The sequence below is a fragment of the Myotis yumanensis genome, unplaced genomic scaffold (assembly GCF_028538775.1).
Source record: "Myotis yumanensis isolate MYYU_CA2020_CCGP unplaced genomic scaffold, mMyoYum1.0.hap1 SCAF_2, whole genome shotgun sequence".
In the NCBI taxonomy this organism is placed as follows: Eukaryota; Metazoa; Chordata; class Mammalia; order Chiroptera; family Vespertilionidae; genus Myotis; species Myotis yumanensis.
The window spans coordinates 140,852,915-140,877,392 of record NW_027223753.1 but is presented as its reverse complement, the minus strand read 5'-3'; the positions used below and the strand labels follow the sequence as shown (position 1 = coordinate 140,877,392).

Below are 24,478 nucleotides of genomic sequence, written 5' to 3'. Positions count from 1 at the left end.
TTTAATTCATCTTTAACAATTTTTTCTGATATTTTTCACATTTCTCTTGTAGTATATAGGAACATTGTCAGAAATGCCTTCATTTATTGACCATTCATATCTGAAAGAGTTGGATTTCCCCAGACCTGTTTGTTTGTTTTGTTTTGTTTTACCCTGGGGACTCATAGGGCAGTGTAGAATATTAATGACTTTCCTCAATGGTTTCCCCAATTCATGGGCCATCCTCCTGTTTTACAATGACAGGAAAATATTTTTTAATAATGTAATTGTGCAGTTGAATTTTCTCTGCCTTTCTAAATTTATATTCATGAGGGTATCAGCCCTGTGTTTCTCAGGTTTATTCATGAGCACATCCCATCATTTTATTTTAATCTTAACTGCTTTTATTAACACTAACACATTTCGGGCTTTCAATGGGCTTTCTTTCCTCCGAGTTTTACTGAAAATGGCATTTTGGAGACTTCTTTTAGTTATGCATTTCACTCTTCTATAGTTTCCAACAAGAAAACGAAAAAGATTGAGAACTAAGCTGAAGCCATGGTCATACCAGATAGAAGTCTGATAATTGTACTCCACATTGGCAATTTGTGATTATTATAGACATTTTGGAAAAAGAAAAATGTCAAAACAAAATTATTCACAATTTCACCATGCATTAGTAATCTCTGTGAACAATTTTATGTATTTCCTTACATTCATTTCTATCATTTATAACATAAATGAGGTTAATTGTATATATAATTAGATATGATTCTTTCACTCTTTATTTAATACATTTAAATTTTAAGAACTCTATATTTCAAGTATAGAAACATTGAGAAGACAGAAAGGGAAAAAGTAAAATATAACCAACCTTTTTTTTTTCTATTTTATAAATAATTACATGATTGCACTGCCTGGGTGAGCTCTCAATTTACTGGTTCTCCATAATTCACCTAGCCATTTCCTCATTGCTGAACATCCAGTTTGTTCCCATGTTTTCTATTTTAAATAGCACTGATAGACCAGGAAATTATCAATATTTTAGAATATGCTTCCCAATTTGGAAAAAATAGATCCAAAGAACATGAAATCTTTTAAGGCTTTTGATAAATTTTCTCAATAATATTGCCCAAATTAACACTTCCAGCAATACGATATGAGTATCAGTTTGACCATAACCTCTGAACATCATCTTCACCTTGATTAGCCAATAAACAGATTCTTTTGGTTTCTCATCATATTACTCCCATCATGTGTCAATAAGCAGCAGTGATCTGAGCCAACTGAATTTTATAAGGATGATTAGAAGCCATTGCTTGACTCTCAAGTCTGTTCTGCTATCAGATAAAAATGCTGAAAGGGAACTGAGATGATTGAATGTTTTTATGATCAATGTCCCCTTTCCCCAAATTTAGATTACATTCACTCTATCACTGTCTATTGGGGAATGAAGTTGAAGTTACTGACTCTAATAAAAAAGGAGTAGGAGGCTATTTTATACTTTCATATTAAATACTGATAGATGGAGAAAAGCATTTTGGGGTCTAAATTATCTAGACCATTACTTTAACTTTACTCTCCTTTTGACTTGCGATGAGTCAGTCTAGCTGTGAATAAATAGTACCTTCCCACTGCCTTTCTCTTATTGACAATAGTAGCCTAGCCTTGCTTTTGCTAAGACAGTGAAATATTCCCATATATCCTAAACATGAATAAAACATCTTTGATGAACCTAACTTACTTGCAACTCTCATTCAACAATAGCCTTATCAGCATTTCTTGTTGAAAACTGTTCTCAACTTTTATACTTACAGCTTTATAAGGACTAAAAGTTCAAAATGTAAAACTTTATATTTAAAAACTATAAAAGTACCCGATAATTTTTATTAATGGCTTGTATTTTCCAATTTAGTTATCTACAATTTAGTTTTTGCTATCAATGCAGGACTTAGACACCTACCTAAGGAAGAGATCATACCGAATATCATCATTTGGGTTCCCTGATGGGGTTGTGTAGCAATAATCCATTAAGACATTCCATCTGCAGGAAGAGGCAAACATAATCTAGAATCACAACTCCTTTTGGGTATTAGTTACTAATCTAGGGCAAGTAAATATTGACAACTGTCTTACTCCATGAAACATAGTTTTTTATTAGTTATTTGCAGAAGATTCTTATTGATTAAGACATTCTCCTAAACTCAAAGGTGTTTTAAAATCTGTAATAAGTTGCCATCCTACATCAAATGGATGTGTGTACAAGGCAACTGAATGGCCAAAGCCTGAGGAAACAAACCCAAAAGTGAGCTGCATAGATGCTTCTAAATTCACTGTGAACAATGGTCATTTGTTTCTAAAAGTTACTGTCTCTAACAGATGACAAGAATATTATAATACCACATACAGCAAAGGAGTTTGGTGTGTAAATTGCACACTCTACATTATGCCAGAATCAGTAGTGGTGGGAGTGGGAATATATATATATATACATATGTATATATACTGTGTTAGGTAAAAGAAAGCCATGAGGCAAAGACACAGCTTTCCTCCACAAGGCCAGACTGTGCCTACATTTATACATTACTTCATTCCTACTCTGGTGTTATAAAAATTACTAGTCCATGGGAATTGAATGCCAATAAAAGAAGACAGACAGAGAAGCTAACATAGAACCAAATTTCTAGAGTATTATAATCTCTTTAAGATACAAAGTTTAAGTAATAATATGTGAGAAACCCAAAATAAGCCATTTACATATTAAATTTTTATAGGACAAGATTGGATTTTTAGCTTTTGAATTCTCTTTCAATTTTGATCATTATAAATTTTCTAAGTATCAGATGGAAATGGAATGGTTTTTTGTTTTTTTTTGGTGGTTTTTCTTTACAGAGATGTTTCTGAGGATTGTTTTATACAAATTTGGTCCAGATTCTTGTGGAGAGAGTGCTTTGGTTTTTTAATAAACATTTTTTATTGAATAGTGACATACAAATAGAAAAGCACACAAATCATAAGTTTTCACAAATGATAGCATCTGATTAATCATCTTTCAGGAGAAAAAAACAACAACCCAGAACATTCTGGCATCTCAGAAGATCTCCCATGTCCTCTTCCAGCCATTACCCCTCCTTCTTTATAGGAAGACTTGCTGTTTTCCAATTAATGACATAAAAATTAGTGTTAACCATTAATCTTTGTAATTTGTTTTTTCTGTTTATTAGCATGATTAAACATTGTGGCAATGACAGTATTTTTGAAATTAAAAAGGAATGAGAGCTAGCTTCATGATTCATGAGGTTTTAGGCAACAAAAATGTTTTAACCAACAAGAGAGAAGAGTATGAAAGTACCTGCCATCCAGATTAGTGGCTTGCACAGCTGCAAATACTTTGGTTTTTAAAGGCAATCCTATACTCGGGATAATTAACTGTTGACTGTAGGTTGAATCCTAATGATGAAAAAAATAAACAATACATTATTGCCTTTCCAACAATAGCATATTTACCATTTAAAACAGTAATGTCATCGAAAAGGGGGCAAATCAATGTAAATCTACCAAACCAACTCCAAAAAGGACCTAGTTAATCTTCTAGTTCTTGTCAAAACTGTCTTAAACCATATCGAAGTAACAAATTCTTTTCCATGCATAAATCTTTTTTTCCCTATTTTGCAATATATGATAGTAAGTGAATTTAAATTATACTTAATTGTTAATAGTCAATGGTTAATATTTTGTCTCATATTCAATTGTCAATATTCAGTTTACTTAAACTAATATTCCATTTATTTAAAAAGTTTATTTAAATAACATCTGCTTTAGTTTAAGACCTTTGCCATGGGAGTTGAATGTCTTTATACGCTGGAAAGTATTTACCCAAAATCACTATTCTGGCAATTTCAAATTACCAAATTTAATAGAAAACCAAAATAAGAGATCAACATGTTCTCCAAGTTGTCAAAATGTATGCCATAGAGTTGTAAACTGTCAAATCATTTAGTGTGGAGGTAAATTGTTTCCCCAAATTCAGTAACTCTGAAGATATTGCTATTTTGTAGCAAAAATAATACAGTAATAGTTTGTATGTTTAACTTTTTAAAAAGTTGCAATCATGTGGAATATTTCATTCCCAAATAAGCTCAATAAATGAGAGATTATATGCTGTACTTATTTCCTTTATTTCTGTGATAAATGGTAATAGCTCCTCTAGCCATTTTAGATAGGTAGTATTTTTATTTAATTATCTTTCTGGCTCCCTGTAAGGACAGAAAAAGACCTTTCCTTTTCTTTTCTGTGGCCTTCCACAATTTATGAAAAACACCTGGTAATTAAACCCCAAGATTGTTAGCTCTTCTGTTTATACTGTGGTACAAGATAAGCTACTCTCAAGGCTACATTCTTGCATCCCCCTCCTCCCTGCTGTTTCCACAACTCAAGGATAATTCACACCAAGGAGTCTCTATCTCTAGTTAGTAGAAAATTTCCCTTCTCTCCTAACCTTTAAATAAGACTCTTTTAAATCATTTATAACTTTTTCTCTAAGCTTGTTTTACAGGCTTGGGAGAAATACTGAGATGACACCTCCCTAGAACATCTGCGGTACTATCTCCTAGAAAGCAATCAAATGGTAACTTTTCAAGATAACCCCTGGTATGTGCTCAACTTCAACAGAATCCCCCTTCCTTCCTTGTCACTGAGTAATAGCCACTGCCTAAAAGAGTAGGCCACTCTCTCTTCCCTGCGCTGTATTGACTAGCAATGCGTGGCCCTTTCCTCTCCTGGAAAGTAAAATAAACTTTCTCTCTCCATCTGTTCTTTCAGTTCTGAATTCTTGCACAACCCATGTCAGTAGCCAAACCCTAAATCCTCCCTTTTCCAACTTTCAAGTAATTTTTCTCTAACTATGCAGCATTTTTCTCTTATACTTGCATCAATAATGTCCAGAAGAAACTTCTTTATAAATACTATACTGCAAAATCATTTGCAAATAATGCGGTTTAACCATGAATCATCACATTTTTCATCCTAAAATTGCTTCTAAAAGGTAGTTCTCTGACTATTTTGGATAGATGTCTTTACTCTTGTCAGTACAATATTATCTCTAAAATAAATTGCATTTATTTTAGATTTTTTCTTCAACTTTTAAAAACATTCATTATTTCAGATTTACTGTTTTTGTATCTGCTCAGAAGACACCTAATATTTAGGTATGATTTAAATTCACAGGTCAACCTCACTTTCTATTTTTGCATAGGAGAAAATGATATATTTATATTGCACAGAAATAAGGCCACAGTTCAACTCAAAGTCCCATATATGAAAATAGCATAGTCCATATAGTCATTATTTTATAAATAAATTTTTCTAAGTAATATTTACTGAATCCCAGAACACATAGAAATAAACAATTGCACTGAATCCCAATTGGGTAAGCATAACTTTCCTCTCCAAATGACTAACTGGAGAATAAGAGTAGTAAGTATATAATGCAACTTGTCATCATTCCTAAAGGTTAGAAATAAGTGCCTTCATGTGAAATAGGAAGAGGAAGATAGGGATCTTCATGGTTTTAAAATACTATTTAATTTGAAGTGCTACAGTAAAATCACATTTGGGTAGCTAAATGTTAGTGTTTCCAACAAGTAATAAATATGATTTGGGATTAATTAGTGAAAGTATACTAAAACATTTTTCTATTTCAAATTACTAGCTTTTTGATGCCTTATAACTTGGAAAAATATTGTTATGGTCCCATGTTTTGTTTTGTTTTTAAGTAATTTAGGGCAGTGAAACTCTGGTGTAAAGGTGGACACATGTCATAGATATTTGTCAAAACCCACAGATTATAGAACATTAAGTAACTGTGAAAGTCAATGTAAACTATGGACTGCAGTTAATAATATATCAATATTGATTTATCAACTGTAACAAACATACCCAAAAATAATAGAAGTTGGCTGCAGACAGAGGAGATCTGTGGGAATTCTCTGTACTTTCAGGTCAATTTTTCTATAAACCTAAAACTGCTCTTAAAATAAAGTCCATTAATAAAAATTAAAAAAAATAAAAGTTTTGGGGGAAATGGTTGAACTCTATTAAATAACTGGTTATTAAATAACTTTTAAAATTCAATTTAATTTTTAATTCAACCATTAGTAATATTTTTATTTCAAACTGATTAAAAATGAGAAGTATTCTGGCACTATGTATTTCACTGATAGTCTGATATCCAACAATTCTTTACTTTTTACCATGGAATTAAAATCTTAAGGTTATCATTAAATCATAGGCTTTTGTTTAGCATTAAGATTCTAAAAACTCTTTGAAAAATTATGTCTAGTTAGCAATGGTACTATTACATTATTTCTAATGCTAAAGGGAAGACTTTAACAATTTTCCTCAAATTATCATGTCTAAATTTTGATTTTCTGCTTTTCCAATGAGAAAATAGTTTAATTTCACAGAATATTCTATATAATAAAGGCTAATATGCAAATACACTGAATGGTGGAACAACTGAACACCAAACAACTGGTTGCTATGATGTGTGCTGACCACCACGGGGTTCGTGCAGAACATGGTAGTGTCAGCCACAGCAGGATGGTGGAGCAGGTGAGCGGGGAGCACCAGACCAAGGCAGGGTGACAGTTGCTGTTACTGGGATGAGTCTCTGGTGGTTATGGAAAATTCTTTGCTCCTGCTCACCGCGGTCCTGCCCGGTGCTTGCACCTGCTGCCCACGCCAGCCCTCCTTACACCTGCTGCCAGTGCTGGAGCCACTGCTCGCACCTGCTGCTGGTACCCGGCACCAGCCCCAATCTCTCAGCACCATGAGTGGGTGCAAGTAGTGGCTGTTGGCCCCAAATGCCCCTCAGGGCTTCTCCACCTCACCCTGCTCCTAAGGGGTGATTGGGGCTGGCAGCCGCTGCTTGCACCCACTGCTGGCACTGGCCCCAAACGCTCCACGCTGTCAGTGGGTGCGAGGGGGCCAGCACCATCAGTGCATGGGAGCAGCAGCAGAGGGAGTGGGGCTGCAGCCAGAGAGGGGACCAGGGGCCACAGCAGGAGGGGCTGGGCAGGGGATCAGAGGATGGGCCGAGACTCACCCCTGTGCCCACCACAGCATCACAGCCTCTCAGCCCACAGTTTCTATCAAGGTGCACAAATTTGTGCACTGGGCCCCTAGTATGAATATAAAATGTCATCTGGATATATTTTTCACTTCTTTTAAGATCAGAAATTATCATTCTTGTTTCACTCAATTATAGCAAATGATAGTGAATCCACACCAGTCATTTTGACTCAGGGAGCTTACACATACAAATCAACAAATAGAAACTTTTCAAATTAAAATATTGTTCACAATAATAATAAACATTTGGTCATATTGGGAATGGATGTTGGCACATATTTGCTGAAATTATAGAACCAAGTAACTTGTTAGTTTCTTACATAAGAAAGTTTAGAAATGACAGAAAATCATACCAACAAAAGCAATCTTCATTCCAATAGATTTTAATTTGTTGTTTATAACCCTGTATTGTCAGACTACAAACTTATAAACATGATTTTTTAAAATGCCTTTGGAAAATGTCCTACTACAATATTTATAGCTCATTATATTCGAAGTATAAAGCACTGACTTTTAAATCAGTTGCGTGAATTATAACTCAGTGCCATGATGACATGAATAATAATGTAAAAATCAGATTCATAATTTACAGAAATGTTGGTTGATAGATTGAAAAATTGATATTTAAATCAGGCATTTAAAATGTATGAATAATTTTTTTTAATCAACATGAAAATATCATTTAAAGGATTAATGTTATAGCTAAAAATAGAAACTCAAGTACTTTTCATATTTTGCTGCCACTGTTGATATTTACATGATGAACATTTAGGTAATATTATGTAGTCAACCCAAATTATTTCAAATGTGACAGAATTGACATCAATCAAAAGCCATGTTAAATATATTAACACATTTATAACCAAGCATGCGTTCAAGAGAAATGTCATTTGGATTTTTCCTTATTTTTAATACAAAATTATTCTTCTTCAAATCTTGACCCTGACTGTGGCTACACACACACACACACACACACACACACACACACACGTAAATAAACATATACACTTAAAAGTAGAGAGACACTTAGAATAACTGCAGAATCACATTTATGAAATAAATTTAAGTCATTTATCAACTTTTAGGAAATAATAAATTTTTATTACACCTTTATCACCAAGATATATGAAAATGGTAGGAAAGATGGATAAATGTACCAAAGGATAACAAAGTTAATGTTGCTTTCAGTAGATTTTTATATAAAATCCATTTGCATAAATGGTTCCTCTGAACAGTGGGAGAGAAAATAACATCCTTCACCCATCAACTTACGTTATAAAGGAGCAGGTTCAAAGTGCTGACAAATGTACCATTGTTCTCTCTCACAGAAATAGCAGCTGAGGACCTAAAATAGAGTTAGGGAGGGAGAAACCAACATATTGATAGAATTTCAAACTAAAAGTTCTGGCTATACCTTAATGTTAGATTTAAGGCAGTAAAATTCTTAAGTAGGCCTGACATATTTTTAAGTAAGGCGTAATTGGAGTGGGCATATGGTTTAAATCACTAGAGATAGACAATAAAAGAGCAAGAACAGACAAAAGTAAAGACAAACTGTTCTTTATAATTTTTTTTTATTTATAAAAGCATCTTTCCCCCCATTTTGCATTACCTATATGAGGCTTTTTTCAGAATTTAAATCTGATGCACATATATTTTCATCAATTCTATTAGAAGTTTCATGAAATCAGGGATTTTGTTTTACTTTGTTCACTACTTGAACATGGCATGGTGGATATTGGTGTATAATAATATTTATTATACACCAATAATATTTATTAAATAATTGAATGATGAATATCCATGCACAGTGGAGCTCAGGTATATGTTTAGTGTGGAGATAGAGTGTGGGCAGAGTAAGACCTGCTTTTCTCTACACCTGTATCCATTAGACTCAAGGCCTTTCTTGTCTTGTTTTCCATATTAAAAACTTCTTTTTGACTAAAATATTTAACATCATTGTGCCATTAAAATCAGCTATGAATGTTTTTTATCTAAAGCAAAATGTGTTTTCACATTCCCTTGTAAGTAAGATTGAACAACAACTATACCTTTGTGATAGCAAACCCTGAAATTGGAAAGGGAAAGTTTCCTATAGATCATCCCATTTTGTCAAAGATACTTGTATGTTGTAACTAGAGGCCCGGTGCATGAATTCACAATCCAGGACCCCTCAAGGGATGTCAGAGAGCTGGTTTTGGCCTGATCTCACAAGCCAGGCCAAGGGACCCCACTGGTACATGATCAGAGCTGGGCAGGGATGCAGGAGGTTGGCCAGCCAGGGAGGGACCACAGGAGGGCTCCAGGGCATGTCCAGCTTGTCTCACTCAGTCTTGATCAGCCAGACCCCAGCAGCACGCTAATCTACTGGTTGGAGCATCTGCCCCCTGGTGGTCAGTGCACATCATAGCAACTGGTCAACTGGTCAACTGTCTGCCTCCTGGTGGTCAGTGCATATCATAGCAAGCAGTTGAGTGGCCTTAGCATATCATTAGCATATTATGCTTTGATTGGTTGAACAGATGACCGGACAACCAGACACTTAGCATATTAGGCTTTTATCATATAGGATGTAGATATAACCCTGTCTTGGAATATGTGTTTTTGGAAAAATGAATGGATTCATAACTATAAACAAAGGCTATGAACTCAGTCTATGGCTGGAGCTCTTTGGCTCTGGGCCATGCCACCTTTCTTTGCCAATCATCAGCATCTGGGCAGGTGACACCTCAAATTCTGAGACAGCAGAATACAATGAGCATATGGCAGAGACTGAAGCCACACAAACCCAACAAGGTAATTACTGAATGTTCTACACACTAGAAATATGACAGGTCCTTCTGGACTGCACAAGCACCCAGAGTTCTTAGGTTCTTGGGCTATTTTGAAAGGTGCAAGGAGAACCTGAGGCAGACACCTGATTAGTTTGAGGTTTAATTTGGAGGGAAATATATATAATCCTATATAATAAAGAGGTAATATGCAAATTAACCCTCATGCCCTCACAAGTTGGCTGCCTATGACCAGGCCGGCAGGGGGGTTGGTGATGGATGACCAAATGACTGAACAAGCAGGCTGCATGGGGCAACCAGGATGGCGGGGGGGTCATGAGGGGTGACCAGGCCAGCAGGGGGGGGCAGTAAGAGGCGAGCAGACTGGAGAGGGGGGCAGTTAGAAGCAACCAGGCTGGCAGGGGTAGGGTTCAATCAGGGGCAACCAGGCCACCAGAGGGAGCAGTTGGGGGCAACCAGGTCAACGGGGGGGCAGTATGGGGTAACCAGGCTGGCAGGGGGGAAAGTTAGGAGCAACCAGGCCAACAGGAAGAGGGCAGTTGGGGGTGACCTGGCCAGCAGTGAGGGGCAAGTTAGGGGCAACCAAGCCAGCAGGGGGGGCAGTTAGGGGCGATGAGGCCAGCATGCAAAGGCAGTGAGGGGCGATCAGACCAGCAGGGGGGTAAGTTAGGGGTGACCAGGCAGGCAGGCAGGTGAGCAATTAAGAGCCAGTGGTCCAGGACTGTGAGAGGGATGTCCGACTGCCAGTTTAGGCCCGATCCCCGAATTTCATGCACCAGGCCTCTAGTAAGTATGTAAACATATAATATATATTTTATCTCTTGATCTTTTGATATGGACCATAACAATTTAGATAGATGATAGATAGATAAGACCTAATAGGGTTTAATAGGGTTTCCATTACATTAGTTTGGCTAGTCTGAACAAACAAATTCTTCTAAATAAATCCTTATAAATCTTTATAATTCCTTTAAGGATAAAAAATGACTCAAACATAAAGGCAATATGAGACACCAAGGATAAAATGGAACTTACGAAGCAAGCTGTGTATTATTAACCAGGTATTCCAATGGATAACTACAACTAAATTTGTAAAGAAGCCCAGGTAGATAGCTGATGATTGTTGGTGGATCTGGAGTATCAATGTATCCTGAAATATTTCCTATTTGTACTGAAGTTGTGTTTCCATAAGCACTGACTCCAGGAACTGTGGATACCTGTTGGGATGGTAAATAGCTATATATAAATCACAGCATTTCATATGCAAAATAAAACATTAGACCAGATCATTATTAAGGTCTCTTTCAACTATAACATATCATGATTGGAAATTAAACAAACATAATGCTATCTTGAAGTGATTATATGTGTCTGAACTAAATGAAACTTTATATTTACCACCAAAGACAGTTCATAAATAAAAAAGAGATTATATGTTCATAGTGCTATAACAAGTAATTGGAAATGTTGAAAATGTTCATGACGATTCCAAATTCTGTGGCATGGTTTAAAAGATCCCTATTAATCTGATCTTGTTTTCCACTTTAGCTTCATGTCTCCTGGCTCCCACTCTTGGTTAATAGTAATGCCCCAGCCCCATAGGCCCTTATTGCTCAGGGCTTTGTGCGGACTCCTCTGCCTCCTCCTTCCCCACTTCACCGTGACATGTCCTACTCCTGCCCTGCATCTCATCTTCCCTAGGAAACTTCTGACACCCCCCCCCCACCACAGCACATGCAATGCCTGTCTCCATCATAGTAGTGGTCACAGTGCATGAGCAGCCTCCTGACTTGGCAGGCTGCTCAGCCATAGTCACACGCCCTTGTTCACCTTCACATCTTCAGCATAGCACAGTGAGGCTGGCATCTTGGGGCCCCCAAGATAAATTCTAAAGAAATGATGTAAGGTCACAAATGTTCTGAGTGTCGATCTTCTCAGCCAGTCTTCCTTTGTGGTACATACAGATTCTATCTCCTTCCAGGGCAATAGTTCATACATGGGTTTCAGGGGGATCATGAACTCCCAAAAGTATAGGCCATGTGTGTATTTTCCAGGGGCTGATGAGCTTTTACTGTATTTTCCAATCCCACTAAAATTTAAGAATTACTATACCATATTAAGAATAATCTTAATAAGGTAATGTTCTTGACCTTCATAATACCATAGAGGAATGCAGCCTCTTTCACTATGTCAAATACCTATATGACACTCACTAAATATTTTTAGCAGATATTATGGAGACCTGTAATACTTAATTTTGGGCAACAGAATAAACTTTAGGTATACATGAACCTAGGAGCACATGGGCAAAGCTAATGTGCTAATAATTCATGAACAGAGCCAGAATCATTATGAACACTTTGATTCAAATTCAAGAAATTACTAGTCTACTTAATTTTTCCCATGAAGGATTATCCTTGGAATAGACTCCAACACTGGTGACATCAAAGACAAAAACAGAAAACAAGCAAATTTTCCTCTCCTCTCACCACTTATCTGACCCCTCGCTAAACATACCAGTTCTGTCTGTGAAACACACACACACGCTTTGCCTGGAATTCCAACTGAATTGTTTTGTAGGCAGCAGGGCCAGACCAACCCACAGAAGAAAGCTAGTGAAGGAAGGCCTTGGGGTGTGGTGGGGGAGAGGAATGGCTGCTGCTCTCCACATGGGCTTGCTCTCTCCACCAGGAAACAGACATGTAATAATCAACCTGCACCGCTGCCCCTTAGGCCACTTCATAACCTCTCTGCACACAACTCAGAGATGTGAATAAACATTTTTAATAAAGAGTCAACAATACTCAAGCTGCAGGCTTGGGGTGGTCATGGGCACAACATTCTAACTGACCCCCGGGAAAAGATAAAGGACTCTCTTTTTCCTGTCGCCCTCTCTCACCAAGTCTTAGAAACTACCCTCAGAATACGCAAGCCTCCCCCATAATCCCAAACAATAATTTATGAAGAGGAAAAGCCAACTTCTCTTTCTTCACTAGGCTAAGTGACCTTGCTCATCATAATTCATTTTTGTCTTTGCTAGGATTTATCAATAATATTTTATTTAAATAAGCAAAATGAAAAAAAAACCAGTACAAAATGAATCTCAGTGTAACTCTCCCCAGATAATAACATTTTTGCTTCAATTAATTTTAATTCCCAGGAGAGTCAATGGTTTATTCAATTCTATTTTTGGTGTTCAATACATGAGTAAGTAAAAGGATAGCATAGACTCATACTAGTAGTTCTTATTCTGGGTGGAGATATTTGAAGTGATGTTTTGATATTCTCAATGACTAGAAAGAGTGCAACTGGGATTTCATGGGTAAGATTGGGAATGATAGGCATTATGAAATTCAAAGGACAGTCCCACACAATGAAGAATTTCACGCTGGCTATGCTGACAGCCCTCTTTTACAAAACATTGGTGTGGATTATTCAATGTCAAACAAAAAACTTAGACAATTCTAAAAATTCCCTTCTATCCTTCATCTTTCTTTCTGAATGAGGTCACTAAGAAGCAATAGGCCAAGGGATTCATTGCCAAATTCACTGGAACAAATAATTTGTGAATGATAAGAAGCTTCCATAAAAAGCATGAGGAATGTGGCTAATGACAAACTGGAGAGAAATATTCATCAATGTCACTCACACAAAATAATGTTGCTTCGAGTAGCACAGCCCATCTCCAGCCCCTCAACTGCCTGGCTACAATAAAGAAAACCATTTTTGAAAAATAAAATTGTATGTTTGGGAGCAGATGCCTCAAGCAGGCAAAGGAAAGTGATTTGTTCAGTTTTATTGGAATTTTCTCTTGAAAGATAGATTGAACTTCTGGTTATTTCATGGAATGGGATTTTTTTTTTTCAGTTATGACCTCAAACCTAGCACACTATTTTACACGAATCTTACCACTAAGTTATTGCCACAGCCCTCCAAGGTGCTGAGATTGATGATGAAAATAACCACAGCAGGAAAGGTGTTGTTATTGATGAACCCCCTGCAGTGGGAATCCCCATGCCTTCCGTTCAGGGCAAGATCTGTTTCAGAATAACCGGAGAAAAGTACTGTGCAAAAATTAATCTTCATTGTAATGGCCTGCACCCCACAGTAGACACTGATGTCTCTTTCAGCTGAAATACAAATACATAAAAAACAAATATAAGTCATAAAAGCACAATAGAGGATACAAGAATGACTTTAACATTCCCTGATGTATTTATTTGGCCTCTCAATCTGTTTAACTCACTCCTGTATTTGAATACACCATAATCCAATGGGAAAGGTATAGAGAAAAAGAGCCAGGAAAAACAATCTTTGATTTAGATATTCAGGGAACGATGTGTAGGTATAGAGATTAGTTCATCTCTGTTTCCCTCATAGAAGATGTGCATTAAATGTTGGTTGAGTGATGTCAAATGATTAGAGAATTTAGTAGAAAAAAATCAGGCTATTGAGGAAATCCAGAACTAAAGTAACTGAATTATTCAGATCTCCTGTCTAGAGTAGTGAGGCTCACCACATGATGCATGTTCCCATCATAAGGAAGAAACAGTTAAAATCCATCCTAAGCCAAAATTGTTGAGTACTTTGATATTTTGTAACCTACGTTATCCAGGATGTAGAAACAAAAGCCATCCATTAGAATTCCATTTTGTTTTACCTATATTAAATCCCAATAGAGAAAGAAAATGAAAAAATAGTGTTCTGATATAGCAAAGAAATGCGTAGCCTAGTCAAAGAAAAGTTTGCCAATAACTATGCCTCAATAAAAGAAACTTGGTATGGAAATGTTAAACACAATTTGCAGTTTTCCATGACTGTGGGTTAGCAGTGATGAGATCCATTTTAGTTTTGTAGAGGTAAACACACACACACACACACACACACACACACACACACACACGCCCTCTTTTCATATCTCTAGTTATTTTTCTACGTGTAATAAAGAAAATATATGTAGAAAATGAAGAGGTTTCTTGCAAGGTAATTTGCCAGAAGCAAAGGCATTTACTTTTATTGGTTTTGGTAACTGTTAAAAGTTGAATTGTGCCCTCCATCCAGAAAAAAAAAAAGGGTACAAGGATGCCCTAAGGCCTAGTACCTCAGATTGTGACCTTATTTGGAAAGGGGGTTATTCAGATATAAGTAGTTTAGCTGAGGTAATACTGGAGTAGGGGGATCTCTAATCCAATATGATTGGTGTCCTAAGGAATGCCATATGAAGAGACAGAAACACAGAGGGAACATCATGTGAAGACAGAGAATTGGCTTCTATAAGCCAATGTGCCAAAGATTGCCAACAAACCACCACCAGAAGCTAGGAAGAGAAAAGGAAGGATTCTATTCAGAGTCTCAGAGGAAGCATAGCTCTGCTGACACCTTGATTTTGGACTTCTGACTTCCAGAATTGTGAGACAATACACTTCCAATGTTTTAATGACCCCACTTGTGGCATTTCATTATGGCAGCTCTAGGAAATTAATGCAGTAACTTTGCCACTTTTTAACACTCTGTTTTACACTTTGATAAAGAATCCAAAGCATGAATCAGGTTTTCAGACTGTGAACACCAACAAAATCAGAATAGGCTCTGTGGAGAAATGCAATTGATTGTTCAAAAAAAGAAAACAAGCAAATTAAAAATATTTTTGTTAAATGATAGGATGTTCACCTAAGAAAAGGTAAATGTTATTCAGGGATTTTGGGCATAGAATTAATTTTCTTAAATACTTCAATTCTAATATAAGGGTAAAGGTGTTCAATGGCATATTTTTTTTTGCTGGAAATGTGAATCATATTCTGAGTATCTGAATAAGTCAATATGGAAACTCCTATGTTTGATAATAATTTTAAACTCTTTACAGAACAAAGAAAATCTTTTTTTCGTGTCCAAAAGGCAATATCCAGCTAGTTATTATGGAAAATTCCAAGCAATATTCCCCTTGTAGGTAGAAAAAGAAAATGAATTCATTGTGAAGTACACTTTATTAACATAGAAAAAATAATTACAACTCTCAGTTGAGACAGCATCTCTATTAGCTTTCAGCAACATTAACTATTTAAATGCCAACATGGCTTTTAAATTATGCTCGTTACTAAAAGAATAGAGTTAATTTTAACAGAGGTTTAGTGAATGCCTACTAACTTCAAAATGTATCTTCAATCTATTGATTTTTCTTCATCCTCGGGATATTCCTTGGCCCTTGCTACCATTACATCAACTCCCTAGCTGGTCCCTTTATTTCCACTCTTAACCCCTCTCATTAACACAGCCATTAATGCATGAATCTGATCATCTCACCTCTTTGCTCAGATCTTCCATAGCTTACTCACTTAGGTCAAAAGTTCACATCTTGAACCTGGTTCTCAAGCCTCTCCATGATCTTATGCTCTGCCTCCCACCTGCCTCTGCATTCCCCTCTCTTTACTATCCCCCTTGCTCCCTATACTTGTTTCATTGAACTTCTCTCAATTCTTTAAAAGCATTACTAAGAGCGATAGAAGCCAGAATAGTGGTTACCTCCTGGAGTGGAGCTGCCTAGAATAGAAAAAATAAGAAAAAATTTAAGGGGTGATGCAAATGTTCTCTATCTTAATCTGGGTAGTGATTGCATGAGCATATGTTCATGTTAAAATTTCAAGATGTGCCCTGAGAACTGTATAGTATTGTATGTGAAGTATTCCTTGATAACCTACATCAAGCTTTTTTAAAGTCCTAATTCAGGTTTCATATACAAGGTCTTCTGTATGTGTTCTCTCCTCTGCTTGGGATTCTCCTCCTACCCCCAGCCTTTGTCTGAGAAACTCCTATTCTTTCTTCAGGTCTCAGATTTCATTGTTCTTTTTCCAAAGACATCCATGATTTCCAATATAATTTATTCCACTCTGTTGTAAGCTTTTATATTGTCTTAGAATCATATATGTATTATATGTTTGTCTTTTCATTAAACTGAAAGTCCTGAAAAGCAGGAAACTATGATATTCATCAATGTACTCCAATGAGTGTTCAATGAATTAATTAATCAATTACACACAGTGCTGGAGCCACAGACTGCACTGAGTACTTACAAAGCAGTGGCCCTTGTTGTCAAGTGGATCACAGTCCATAAGGCGAGTATCCGAAGGATTGGGCAGAGAGGTATGGGGGGGCGTAGAAAGTGAGCCTCACCCAGACCCACTGGTTAGAAGCCGCCTCCTAGAGAAGATGGCATTGAGCTGAATGTTGATGTATCACTAGGAGTTAGCTGCACAGAGTGAAAAATGTATAACATGGAGGGGACAGTGTAAATAATGACACAAGTGTTTAACATGCTCTGGCTGGGAGCTGGAGAGTTTGGTTTTCATTAGGATATAAAATGCAAAGGAAGAAATGGCAGGGAATGAGAGCAAGTGGTAAGCATGCAGGCAAGATCATCGGAAACCTTTATGTAGAAAACGGACTCTAAAATAACACCATGTCTACCTGAATGTCACATCAAATTCTCAGCTACTGGAGGGTTCACTAAGAACTCTTTATGCCCAGGGAAATAGAGAGCAAGCATCACTGCATTATTTGGCATGTCATAAATGTATCGAAGTGATTACATATCATTAAATGTGACAAAAGAGAAATAGCCTTCTTCTTAGCTTAACCCAACTGAAGACTTGAGCTTTATCACCTTTGCTCCAGAGGAATTCATGGATGTTTACAATAGCTTTACACATGGCGGTGATTACTTTGTCCAGATGTAGAGCTCCCTTCTCTTTTCTGCTTTATCACGGAAGAGGTGTAGCCCCTGCAATGGAACTGAATTTGCTACAGGCTGATCCCACATGGAGATATGACAACAAACTGAAGGCTTTTTTGCAGTGTAAGAAAAGAGATCTGTTCAAACCCATCCTAACCCAGTTTTCTAAAGACTTTTCACTGCCTCTCCCAAGGAACACATTTTTTTTTCTGATTGTAGATACTAAAGACATCCATTCAGCACAATTTGTCCATTTGTGAGGTTCTGGGTGGGGGGGAGTTACTTCAAGTCGCCAATGAGCAATTTCTGACAAAGGCAGATAATTGTTTTTGAGATACTGAATAACAGTCTCTCTCAATAATTACATTTTTAAGCCTTCTTATTGTTTAATCCCTGGCCTGAATTGTGACATCCCTTGGGACAATACTTGAATATTAAACAACCCAATATTAAACAACATCAACAAAAAATCAATGAATAAACGCCTTTAGATGTTGGATTTTTAGTGTTTTGTGTTTAAAGATACCAAATATGTCTAAGATGGCAGTCTTGCTTACAGAATTTATGTGCCAATATGTTGCCAAAATGGCATATTTCCCTTGATATTTTATCCAAGCCAACCTTTTCATAGAAATTTTAAAAATACAGTATTTAATTGAATTCAGGTTAAAGAAATGTCCTGCACTCCTCTCACCTATGAATCAGGCAATATATTTGTCTCAGATTATCTAAAATTATTACATTTTAAATATACTGTCACACTGTCAACCATCTACCTACGTATAAAAAGGTGTTCTGATTAGGGGTTTATATAATATGGTTGCCATGTAAATGGGAGTTAAGAGGGGATGGATCCAATTCTTGGAGGAAAAAGAGGGGACATCTATAATACTCTCAACAATTAAGATTTTTAAAAATATCACTCTACTTCTTTATCCACAATAAAGTTCCATTCCTAGGACACCTAATTATACTTTTCCTTTTAGACATAATTACTGACAATATATTTGCAGCATATCATTCACATATCTAATAAGTATATCTAACTTTGTTTTTTTTTTTTCTCAACAATTGCATATTCAACTGGCTTAAAACTAATAGCATCTGAATGAGGCTAAGTATTCCTAGCTGGTGATAGACTGAATGACTTTCAACTCATGTCAATACTTTTAAGTTTGAGAACATTTCCTTTCACTAGTGTCAGAATATTTATTTTAACATTTTTTATTATTACCTGGAATAATAAGAGTGCAGATCAATGCAATTATTCAAATAATTTACACACACATATTCTGCAATACAAACAAACATGGTAACACCCCCCAAATTGGGCTGTCAGCTTATAGCTAGCACTGCAGTGCAGTGGATCAAAATGTTCCTTCACCAATTATATAAAAATGTAAAAATCTGTATAAAAAGCAATCTTGGGGGTCAGTGCATAATATTAAAAAAAGGATGGGTTTCACAGGAAGAGGAGTTGAAAACACAAAATCAGTGCCACCCCTTTAATTAAGTTCTACTTACTTCAAGATCTAAACTACATGCTACTTCATGCCAACAACAAATTCAAGCAAAGTATGTACAGTTTACATATTATGTATCAGTCTCTGTGCTGGACTCTGAAGATAAAGACATTAACAAGGTTCCTTTACTGCACGGAGCTTATTGTTGAGTAAAGGAGATAGAAGAAAGCCAGACGATTATAATGCAGCCTGATAATGATACAACAGAGGTCTGTATACCATGTTATATACAACGATGTTTGGTAGAACAGAGGCATTTGGAAAGAATTGTTGGGGAAAAAATAAAATAGTTCTAACTGGCTAAATTTTATAAAAAGTTGAATAAATGATGGCATTAAGAGAAAGGGATGTCAAAATGATACTCAGGTTTCTAGCTTTCATGACTGAGTGGATTATTTCCTGAAGTAAGGAATACAGGAAGGAAAAAGATAAGCTCAGTTTTTGAGAGGTTGGGGTACATATGGGACATTCAAGCAGAAATATACAGCAGGTAGTAGGAAATATGAGTCTAATATTTGGATAATAGAACAGAGTAAAAAATATAAAATTAAGAATCACCAAATACTCAAGATGTCAATAATAAGCAATAACAATAGATGAATTGCCCTAGAGAGCACTCAGATAAGAAGAGAAATAGGCTGAGAACAAAAAATTTTTATCTACACTATCCTTTAATGAGACTTTCCCTCATTTCCCTGATGGAACATAATGATTCTCCATATCACTTTATCTATGAGTCTACTATATTGCTTACATTCTATCTAGGAATGAATATTTACTTTCTCGCTAAATTATGAACTCATTGAAAGCTCCGAGTTTCCCCAGAGTGCCTAAGAAATACTCAGCAAATGTTTATTAAAATATACTTGATTCAATTCTTTCACAAACAGCATGCATGTTTTCTAACTTTTTAATATTAAGTCCTAAGATTCACAGACAAAAAAAAATGTGCACAATTAATAGGGATTTGTCTAGACTGTCCATCTATAACTCGTATTTCCTATCTGTATTCCGCCAACTGCCTGAGATGATTCCTGTTTTCAGAATTTTAGATGAAAATTCAAATCCTTAATGTCAGGTACATTCTGACTTCTAATTAAGAAAATTCAACCCGTTAAATAATATGAATATAATGGATTTTCATTATTTGTTTAATTACTTAACCTTTTTTAAATGCATTAGTCTTAGAGACAATTATCATCCCTCATTATTAATGAGTTTTTTTAAATAATTTCCCCTTAATAGTGATAGATTTGTTAATCCATATTGTCATTAGTAGCAAGCAAGTGCATGACAGCCTCTGAGGCTGACATAAGTACCTTGGCTATATTGTAACACAGAGCTAACAAATCATTATGAGTACCATGTCCAACTGGCACTTTTTTATATGTTACTGTGCATATGTATTACTAGAGTCTTATTAAAATGCATATTCTGATTCAGTAGATCTGTGTGGGGCCTGATTGGTGCATTCCTCAAAGGCTCCCAGGTGAGGCCAAAATATCAAGTCTCTTATTTAACCAGTTGAGTTCCTTAATCATAACTATATATTTTGACTTCTGTCTGGTGAGATTAAATACTCCCACCAAATATCTATTATCTATTTGTATGATTCACATGCTTATAAGGGAGAAATTTATATGGATAAGGGACAGGAGAGAGACAGAGAGAATGAGTCATGAAGCAGATGGATGTGTTTCACCTGACTTTCTTCCTTGTCTGAGGAACTAGCTGATTTGAACCTCAGTGAATAAAGATTCATGAAAAACTTTGTGAGACTTAGCCCAAATAAGTTCATTCTAGTGCTCAGGTGGCAATGTATGAAACAAAATTGGGAATAGGATTTGTCTTCTCCTACCCCCACCTCTATTCCATTCAACAAACCATAGCAGCTTAATAACGGAAGGAAGGAGATAGTCCGTCTCAAAGAGCAGACATGCCCTGGGACTCTCTGAAACTATGGTCAGACATGGGGGAAGGGTAGGTGAGTCTATTGTGAGGCTCTGTGCAGTTCAGATGCAGGTATCCGCATACATATGATTGCACCTGTATCCATAGTTCATAGTAACATTGGTTTAAAATTGACAGTATGAACCAAAATCTCTCCAATCTAATAGGAGGAGCCTTTTGGTATGCTGGAGCGAATCACTTTGTATTGCCATAGAAACCTCACCTGGAAACAATTTACTTCCTGGTAGACATCCCAAAACTAATGTATACCATTTAAGCAGATTAAAGAGTAATTTATATACCATTTCTGTTTCTATTGCTGTAAGAGGAAAGCAGCAATATTTGGCATTGCATAAAAAAAACTGCTTAGAGAACAGATGCTATGTATGCTTCTTTAACTCATTTTTTAAAGTTACTATTCCTCTTAAGTTTTTATACAATATTGAGGTTTTGTTGCTAAAAGAGCAAGAAGTCCTGAAGGGATATTGATATTTCATCTACATGAAATGCCAGTAGCTGATGAAGAATTTAAAGTGGATTCGAAATTCAGGTTTCCTCTCTATATTGAACAGCTTTCTTGCCATCTCAGTTTTTCACATCTGTTTCTTGTTAGCAAATGCAAGCTGTTGTTTTCAGTGCTGCAGGAACACTGAGGCAAACTGGGCACATGCATACCCACACTGGCTTCCCCAGAATGGAGGAGTTTGGTCATCTTTTTCAGGAAGAAAAAAAAAATGGGTTTTGCTTCTACAAGTAGAGGAAGTGAAAAATTCATCCAATAAAGAACTTTGTTATTAAAGTAAAGAAGGGTAGGGACCGAATTATTCAATCACTGAACTTGCTGACTAATTGCTCTTCTCTCCACTGCACTTTATCACTGTAGATTAATCAGGATGTGATCAACAATCGCTGCCTGGATCAGATCTTCTGCCCCATCGGGTGCAGTAATTGCAGTCACAGGTGCACAGTGGAAGCAGGCAACCTCTTCACAACCTAAGAGACCAAACACCACTACGGAGGAAGAAGGCAGGAGAACTGCCCTTTCTTATCTACACAGAGGTCCAGAACATATTCCCTAGGGTAATTATTCCAGTATTTTCTCCTACTTTGTTTTTGGGTACAGAACATTGCAAAGGTTAAGCAAAGCCAAACACAAAACCAGACAGTTCATTTTGCTTGACCCACCCATGAATTATATTGATTAAATAGGTGATTCTCTCTTTTATTTCCTGCGGAACACTAGTGTTCATTTAAATGTTTGTTTCCTTGCGATGAGAGCTTTTAGATTTCACTTAGCTATCATTACTATGTTGTACATTACATCCCGAGTACTTATTTATTGTGTAACTGGGAGTTTGTACTTTTTAATCACCCTTCATCCAATTCTCTCACCCTCCACTCCCACCTCTCATTACCACAAATCTAGTGTCTTTTTATGTGTTTTTTAAAGATTCCACACATAAGCGAAATCATATAATATTTGTCTGTTTGTTTTTCTCTGTCTGACTTATTTCACTTAGCACAGTGCCCTCAAGGTTCATCTATGTTGTCACAAATGTCAGGATTTTCTTCTTTTTTTATAGCTGAATCGTATTCCATTGTATGTATGTATATAGATATAGATATAGATTAGATTTAGATATAAATATAGATATAAATATAGATATAGATATAGATTAGATATAGATATAGATATAGATAGATATAGATGATATAGATATAGATAGATATCACAACTTCTTTATCCATTCATCTGTTGATGCACACTTAGGTTTTTCCATGTCTTGATTATTTTAAATAATGCTGCAATAAACATGAGGGTGCAGATATCTCTTTTACATAGTGATTTTCTTTCTTTCAAATATACACCCAGAAGTAGAATTGCTACATAATATGGTGGTTTTATTTTTTAATATTTTAAAAAACCTCCATACTGTTTTCCATAGCAACTATACCAATTTTCTTTACATCCTTATTGGCATTTACTATCTCTTGTCTTTTTTATGATAGCCATACTAACAAGTATAAAATGATATCTTATTGTGGTTTTGACTTGCATTTCCCTGATGATTACTGATGTTCAACAATTTTCACATACCTATTCAGGAGCCCATCTTTAATTGGATTATTTGGTGGTTTGTATACATCATTATTTAAATTAAGTATTTAAAATTCACTTCTAGGCATCATTGTTTGATTGAAAAAGTCCTAGTTTTTAGTTTTTAATTTTTTTATTGGTCAATTGCTAACTTGGCAGCATTAGACAAATTCTATTCTTCAATTTTCTCATCATAAAATAAGGATTAAAAAAAAATTGCGCCTAGCCGGCATGACTCAGTAGTTGAGCATCGACCTATGAACCAGGAGATCACGGTTCAATCCCAGGTCAGGGTACATGCCCTCGTGGTGGGCTTGATTCCCAGTAGGGGGCATGCAGGAGGCAGCCAATCAATGATTCTTTCTCATCATTGATGTTTCTATCTCTCTCTCCCTCTCCCTTTCTCTCTGAAATCAAAAAAATATAGTTGAAAAAAAAATGGTTTTACTTTCCTGGCATTCCCTCAATTTCAAATGTATAAAAGAAACTGCAAAACTATTATATTCTTAAGCATTTGAGATCTTGCTCCCTGGCATATGTTATTAGTTTTCCTCAAAAGAACATTAAAAATTCTCAAAAAATGGTGTTGTATGCTTGTTTTAAAAAATAAAAGAGAGAATTATGTAATGTGCCTAGCATTCAATATGTTTTCTTCCTTATTAATGATAAGTAATGTAACACTGATATACATTCAGTTTGCCATAACTGGTTAGTCACCATAAAACAGTGTCAGGCCACAAAGGTTATGATGCCATAAACTTAATCTCTCCTTGGTTGTGCCTTTATCATTAAAGACTTCTTTAGAAATCTGAAAGTCTAGATTAACCCTTATAAACTGTCATCTTCCCTGCAAAAGGAGCTAGTTCCCATCAGTAACAGAGGTCAAATGCAATTATCTATGTATTTCACTATGGTCAAATAATTTCTTGGTACCCTCAAAGTCAACTGTGGTTTGAATTTTATTCTGGGAAGAGCACAACTATAATGTTAGTTGGGCATATTTCTATTCCCTGCTATTAGCTTAGAAAGCCAATAGTTAACCACCTTAAAATTAAATGTTATCCCTTTAAATTGGAAATGAATTAGACCATGGTATTTCCCTTGGCTCAAGGATAAAATACCATGGAAATTAAAGAAAATAGTTCTAATGCCATGAAACACAAAGGTCAGATAGGGTGAGATGATTACTCTCATTATTAACATTACTTTGCATTTAGATAGCCCCTCTCCTTTACCAGACTTATTCTCATTCTAGCCCACTGCTCAGTAGCTGAGCTGC

The 24,478-nt window shown here is 36.0% G+C and overlaps 1 protein-coding gene across 2 annotated transcripts in view; it reads right to left on the bottom strand.

The window, feature by feature from the left end:
* ZPLD1 (zona pellucida like domain containing 1) overlaps nucleotides 1-24,478 on the bottom strand; it is a 43,424-nt gene that overhangs the window by 11,295 nt on the left and 7,651 nt on the right. For both annotated transcript variants that reach the window (XM_070403523.1, XM_070403521.1), the window contains 5 exons: nucleotides 13,812-14,032; nucleotides 10,938-11,119; nucleotides 8,383-8,455; nucleotides 3,332-3,429; nucleotides 1,943-2,023 (listed from right to left, as the gene is read on the bottom strand). In XM_070403523.1, coding sequence (XP_070259624.1) covers nucleotides 1,943-2,023; nucleotides 3,332-3,429; nucleotides 8,383-8,455; nucleotides 10,938-11,119; nucleotides 13,812-14,032 — 655 coding nt within the window. The remainder of the gene's footprint in view (nucleotides 1-1,942; nucleotides 2,024-3,331; nucleotides 3,430-8,382; nucleotides 8,456-10,937; nucleotides 11,120-13,811; nucleotides 14,033-24,478) is intronic.